Source organism: Anoplopoma fimbria, chromosome 9 (genome assembly GCF_027596085.1).
Source record: "Anoplopoma fimbria isolate UVic2021 breed Golden Eagle Sablefish chromosome 9, Afim_UVic_2022, whole genome shotgun sequence".
Classification (NCBI taxonomy): Eukaryota; Metazoa; Chordata; class Actinopteri; order Perciformes; family Anoplopomatidae; genus Anoplopoma; species Anoplopoma fimbria.
The window spans coordinates 4742129-4749628 of record NC_072457.1 but is presented as its reverse complement, the minus strand read 5'-3'; the positions used below and the strand labels follow the sequence as shown (position 1 = coordinate 4749628).

The following is a 7500-nucleotide window of genomic DNA, read 5'->3' as shown; positions in this document are numbered from 1 at the left end:
TTTTGAAAGTCCATACTACTCGACAAGCATCAGGGAAATGGAAAGCACCTCCACACCACCCAATAATACCCTGTACAGCACTGTTAACAAGCTCACTACTAAAGGACGCAGCAGTGAAGAGTGCGTGTATCACCTCGCCCAAAACCCACTAAAGACAGGAAATGTGGGTGAATAAGACGCTGTCAGTATCAGTTCACACTTGGTAGTCTGATAATTATAGAAAATGGTCATCACCTGGATGAAAAAAAGCTCAGAAACTGCTGTATTTTTTTATTTCCCGTGCCAAGTTCTGGCTTCCTTTCACAGAAGAGAAATAAAAAAAGCAGCCTGACTGGAAACATTAAAACCCTGCCAAGTGAAATGCAATCGCCCAGGACTAAAGGGCTCGACTATTAGTGATATTGGTGAGGTGAGGTGAATGCGCAGATCACAAAGACACACTGCTGCTGTACAGAGCAGCTTCTTTCCTAAGTTCTCCACCACAAAACCTTTTTTTTGTTTTGTTTAGTTACATTTTCTTGTGGTGTTTTGTTAAGTGTGGATGTTGTGTAGAGTTAACCGAGCATAAATTCCTTAATTTCACTTTTTTTCATCTGTGAAAACAGGTCGGGAAAAAAAAGTTGGTGAATGGTACATATTGTGTGTTAACAAGTTATGTACATTTAAACTGAAGAAGACATGAGTGCTTTTAGAGTTATTTAGAACATGGTGTAGTGATGCACGTTGGCCTCTTGTAGCCACAATTTGTGTTATAACATGATGCAATTAATCCTGACAAAAGAAATAACCTGCTACAAACCATTTTTTTGTCCGTTTAAAAAAAAGAATTTAAGGAACTTGTTTTGTCTTTCAGTCATGAATACAGAAGGGAAAACAATATAATTCAGAATATTAGAAATTGGATATCTGGAATTTGTAATGATAACTTTGTAACGTGCGGCTGTGGCGTAGTGGAGAGCAAGGTAGTTCTCCAATCAGAGGGTCGGTGGTTCGATACCCGGCCTCGGCAGTCGATGTGTCCTTGGGCAAGACACTTAACCTCAAGTTGCTCCTGAAGGCTTGCCATCGGTGTGGACTGGATGATGAATGTTAGTTAGAGTCTGATGGTGGCACCTTGCATGGTAGCCTGTCATCAGTGTGTGAATGGGTGAATGATATGTAATATACTACTGATTGCAAGTCGCTTTGGATAAAAGCGTCTGCTAAATGACTGTAATGTAATGTTCCTTTTGTTAAGTACAAATACTAAACTGTTAAGCTAATTGCTTCTATCCAAACCAATAAAAAAAAACTTTGAGTCAGAAACGTCTTTTTTGTGCATTTTTCTCAGTTTATGTAAAAAATTGAAAACGATCAGTTGCAGATAAAGTCTCATATAAAAAGCTTCAAATACATATATTTGAACACATATGAACCTCCTGCAGAAGTTACATTAACACATGAAAAACTTCATAGTGCTATTACTGGTATACATATTTTCTAAAACTCATTATTAAATGTTAAATTGACGTTTGCATTATCATAATGTTTGATTTCTTCCCTTTGTTGTATTTATGTTGTAGATGTGTTGGTATAGTAGAAACGTGTGTCCACTCTGACATTATTAAACTTCCACCGTGTCCCTTTATAAAACATTTGCTTCCTTTTCCCGTCACATCAGAGGCGAGTGTGTTCTGGTCTTACTTGTTGATGTGAGCGTTGAGCTGCTGGACCTCGGCGAGCAGCTGGGACTGAGCCGGATCGTGGCATTGCTCTTTAGCCGGCCTCTGGGGCCGCAAAGTCAGGCGGGCCTGGGCCAAACTCAGGAACCGTTGGTTCTCTACGATGGCCTATTGGAGATCCTCTCTGATCCTCTGCTGGCTGGCAAACTCACAGAGAATCTAGACGGGAAAGAAGGTGTCATATCCAGATAGATGGAAAATGATATCAATCTACTGCTACTCAAAACTGTTCTATGCATATTAAACAATCAACCTTTCGACTTTATTTCATTTTATGAGTAATATTTTGAAGGTTTCCCAGCAAAAGAATCCCTAAACTGCAGAATCCCTGGAGCTACTTCCAGATGGAGAGGGACAAGACTGGAGGAGACGAAGGCCGAGCTGAGGAACAGACACCGGGAGAGAGAGGAGGCAGAGGGCCGCCACCAAGTGGAGATTACTGTGAGCTGCACACACACACACACACACACACACACACACACACACACACACACACACACACACACACACACACACACACACACACACACACACACACACACACACACACACACACACACACACACACACACACATGTACACACCCACACAAACACACACACACACACACACACACACACACACACACACACACACACGCACACAAACACACACACACACACACCCACACAACACACACACACACACACACACACACACACACACACACACACACACACACACACACACACACACACACACACACACACACACACAGGGCTTTATTGGTATTTTACTGGAATGATCTTTCAGAAATTATTTTATTTTTAAATTGCATGTTTAGTTTATTATACAACGGTTAATTAGATATTTTAAATGAATTTTGTGTAAAAAAATGATTTATTTGTAAAATAAATTGTATTATATTATATTTTTCACAAAAACTTCCCACACATACTGATCTGTTTGAAAACAGCCAGTAAAAAAAAATATTTCTACCACAACTTCCTCCGTCATAACTTCATCTTAGATAAAAAAGAAGGCTGTATTCATCATGTGTCACTTAACAAGGTTCACAGGCTGCAGACATGTCGCTCTATCTCTACTTCTTCCTCGCTGGATGTTTCTGTTACAGCTCTAACAGTAAGAAAATCTAATTTATCAGCTTTTTATCAACATGATATTTATGAATCTCAGGTTTTGGTTTTGGCATAAATACATTTTGGTATCAATAAAGTCTTAGGGTTTACTTACAATATCATCAGGCTGTTTAAATGCGCTTTTCTCATGAACCTAGTAAATATGAATCCACTTCAAGGCACCATGAAGGTGAAACAAAGAAATTACCTGAGTTTTTCAAGGGAAAAGACAGATTTTTAAAAATTCCTATGAGAAAATAAGTTCTCAAGCTTGTCATGGCTGTTGGGGTCTTTCAGAAGCCAACGACCTACAGTGACATAAAGACAATTAACAGAAACGTTCAGCAAAAATGTTATCAGCCTACTTGATTACGTCCTTTATATTTTACAGGGATTCCTGAAGTGACTGTGATGCAGAACAAAGTGGCTACACTTCCCTGTCCTTGTGGGAAGGGAAATGTAACATGGAGGCGCTTAATAAATGGTAAAAAGGTGACACTTGTCAAAATCAAAAACGGCGTCGAGAAAAGATTTGACAAGCGCTACGGTTCCCTGGCAGACAATTCACTGGTAATAACAAATGTTAAGTCCTCTGATAGTTTGATGTATTGGTGTAATACAACAAGAGTATATCTGAACGTGATAACAGATACCAACACGGTGGGTCCTAATGCTGGAAAAGTAACAGACAGGCCAATAAATGACGGACTGGGTCCTGTCCTTGGACCAGACCAGAAGGGAAACGCTGAAGACGCAGAGAACCAACAACCCTCAGATGTTTGGAAGATACCAGTTGGTGTCGTGGATGGGTGTTGCGTTGGTGCTTTTGTTGATCTTTACCCTGGAATTCTGCCTAAAAAAAATTGAAAACCACCAACTTGGATGAAACTGTTCCTGAGGTGATTTATGAGGAGATTGAATGTGGAGTGGAGCAGCCAGCGAGGGAGTCTTATTTTGAAAGTCCATACTACTCGACAAGCATCAGTGAAATGGAAAGCACCTCCACACCACCTAATAATAATATGTACAGCACTGTTAACAAGCTCACTACTAAAGGACGCAGCAGTGAGGAGTGCGTGTATCACCTCGCCCAAAACCCACTAAAGACAGGAAATGTGGGTGAATAAGACGCTGTCAGTATCAGTTGCCTGGAAACATAACAACCCTGGCAAGTGAAATGCAATCGTCCAGGACAGGAGGGCTCTGTGGCGGGTGACTGTTGAGGTGCCTGCGTAGAACACAAAGACACACTGCTGCAGCTTCTTTCCTCAGTTCTCCACCATAATGAAATAGTTTTTGTTTTGTTTAGTCAAACATTTTTGTGGTGTTTTGTTATGTGTGGAAGTTGTTTAAAGTGAACCGGGCATTAGTTCCTTAATTTCTTTTTTTTCATCTATGAAAACAGTTGGGAAAAAATTGTGCGTATTGTGTGATAACAAGTTATGTACAGTTAAACTTACCCAGAAGAAAACATGAGTGCTTTTGGTGTTATTAAGAACATGGCCTAGTGGTGCACTTTAGCCTCTTTAGCCAAAATTAGTGTTATAACATGATGCAATTGATCCTGACAAAATAAATGCATCTGCTAGAACCAATTTTTTTTTCTGTTTTTACAGGTAACAAAAAAAAGAATTTAAGGAACTCGCAACGATCATCCAGTCAAAAAACGTTTGTGTTTTATCTTTAAGTCATTTATACGGAAGGGAAAACAATTTAATTCAGAATATTATAAAATGGATCACCAGAATGTGTTTTCCTTACTCAGGGCTTCTGTAATAAAGGGAGTATACTCACATTTTGTTGTGCAACCCTGTGTTGTGGAAAGACAATAAATAAACACTGAACCTTGATAACTTTGTAATGTTCCTTTTGTTAAATACAAATACTAAACTGTAATGCTAATTGCCTCTCTCTAAACCAGTAAGTAAAATACTTTGAGTCGGAAACATCATATTGAGCAATTTTCTCAGTTTATCTAAAATAAAAAAGGATCAGTTGCAGATAAAGTCTCATATAAAAAGCTTCAAATACATATATTTGAACACATATGAACCTCCTGCAGAAGTTACATTAACACATGAAAAACTTCATAGTGCTATTACTGGTATACATATTTTCTAAAACTCATTATTAAATGTTAAATTGACGTTTGCATTATCATAATGTTTGATTTCTTCTCTTTGTTGTATTTATGTTCTAGATGTGTTGGTATGGTAGAAACGTGTGTCCACTCTGACATCATTAAACTTCCACCGTGTCCCTTTATAAAACATTTGCTTCCTTTTCCCGTCACATCAGAGGCGAGTGTGTTCTGGTCTTACTTGTTGATGTGAGCGTTGAGCTGCTGGACCTCGGCGAGCAGCTGGGACTGAGCCGGATCGTGGCATTGCTCTTTAGCCGGCCTCTGGGGCCGCAAAGTCAGGCGGGCCTGGGCCAAACTCAGCACACGTTGGTTCTCTACGATGGCCTATTGGAGATCCTCTCTGATCCTCTGCTGGCTGGCAAACTCACAGAGAATCTAGACGGGAAAGAAGGTGTCATATCCAGATAGATGGAAAATGATATCAATCTACTGCTACTCAAAACTGTTCTATGCATATTAAACAATCAACCTTTCGACTTTATTTCATTTTATGAGTAATATTTTGAAGGTTTCCCAGCAAAAGAATCCCTAAACTGCAGAATCCCTGGAGCTACTTCCAGATGGAGAGGGACAAGACTGGAGGAGACGAAGGCCGAGCTGAGGAACAGACACCGGGAGAGAGAGGAGGCAGAGGGCCGCCACCAAGTGGAGATTACTGTGAGCTGCACACACACACACACACACACACACACACACACACACACACACACACACACACACACACACACACACACACACACACACACACACACACACACACACACACACACACACACACACACACACACACACACACACACACACACAGGGCTTTGTTGGTATTTTACTGGAATGATCTTTCAGAAATTATTTTATTTTTAAATTGCATGGTTAATTAGATATTTTAAATGAATTTTGTGTAAAAAAATGATTTATTTGTAAAAGAAATTGTATTGTATTATATATTTCACAAAAACTTCCCACACACACTGATCTGTTTGAAAACAGCCAGTAAAAAAAATTATTTCTACCACAACTTCCTCTATCATAACGTCATCTTAGCTACAAAAAGAAGGCTGTGTTCATCGTATGTCACTTAACGAGGTTCACAGGCTGCAGACATGTCGCTCTATCTCTACTTCTTCCTCGCTGGATGTTTCTGTTACAGCTCTAACGGTAAGAAAATCTAATTTATCAGCTTTTTATCAACATGATATTTATGAATCTCAGGTTTTGGTTTTGGCATAAATACATTTTGGTATCAATAAAGTCTTAGGGTTTACTTACAACATTATCAGGCTGTTTAAATGGGCGTTTCTCATTAGCCTAGTAAATATGAATCCACTTCAAGGCACCATGAAGGTGAAACAAAGAAATTACCTGAGTTTTTTTAGGGAAAAGACAGATTTTTAAAAATTCCTATGAGAAAATAAGTTCTCAAGCTTGTCATGGCTGTTGGGGTCTTTCAGAAGCCAACGACCTACAGTGACATAAAGACAATTAACAGAAACGTCCAGCAAACATTTATCAGCCTACTTATTACGTCCTTTTTACTTTACAGCATTTCCTGAAGTGACTGTGCTGCAGAACAAAGTGGCTACACTTCCCTGTCCTTGTGGGAAGGGAAATGTAACATGGAGCCGCTTCATAAATGGTAATAAGGTGACACTTGTCAAAATCCAAAACGGCGTCGAGAAAAGATTTGACAAGCGCTACGGTTCCCTGGCAGACAATTCACTGGTAATAACAAATGTTAAGTCCTCTGATAGTTTGATGTATTTCTGTAATACAGCAAAAGTATATCTGAACGTGATAACAGATACCAACACGGTGGGTCCTAATGCTGGAAAAGTAACAGACAGGCCAATAAATGACGGACTGGGTCCTGTCCTTGGACCAGACCAGAAGGGAAACGCTGAAGACGCAGAGAACCAACAACCCTCAGATGTTTGGAAGATACCAGTTGGTGTCGTGGTGGGTGTTGCGTTGGTGCTTTTGTTGATCTTTACCCTGAAATTCTGCTTCAAAAACAGAATGGAGAAAACCACCAACTTGGATGAAACTGTTCCTGAGGTGATTTATGAGGAGATTGAATGTGGAGTGGAGCAGCCAGCGAGGGAGTCTTATTTTGAAAGTCCATACTACTGGACAAGCATCAGGGAAATGGAAAGCACCTCCACACCACCCAATAATACCCTGTACAGCACTGTTAACAAGCTCACTACTAAAGGACGCAGCAGTGAGGAGTGCGTGTATCACCTCGCCCAAAACCCACTAAAGACAGGAAATGTGGGTGAATAAGACGCTGTCAGTATCAGTTCACACTGGTAGTCTGATAATTATAGAAAATGGTCATCACCTGGATGAAAAAAGCTCAGAAACTGCTGTATTTTTGTATTTCCCATGCCAAGTTCTGGCTTCCTTTCACAGAAGAGAAATAAAAAAGCAGCCTGACTGGAAACGTCCTGCCAAGGACAGGACTAAAGGGCTCTATTAGTGATATTGGTGACTGGTGAGGTGAATGCGCAGATCACAAAGA

At 40.0% G+C, this 7500-nt stretch overlaps 1 protein-coding gene across 1 annotated transcript in view; it reads left to right on the top strand.

Moving 5' to 3' along the window:
* LOC129096378 (uncharacterized) overlaps positions 1-1270 on the top strand; it is a 2282-nt gene extending 1012 nt beyond the window's left edge. Inside the window, exon 2 of the mRNA XM_054605145.1 lies at positions 1-1270. This exon is cut by the window's left edge and continues 565 nt beyond it. Within this exon, the coding sequence (XP_054461120.1) occupies positions 1-175 (175 nt within the window). The 3' untranslated portion in view covers positions 176-1270.
* The last annotated feature ends 6230 nt before the right edge of the window (positions 1271-7500 follow it).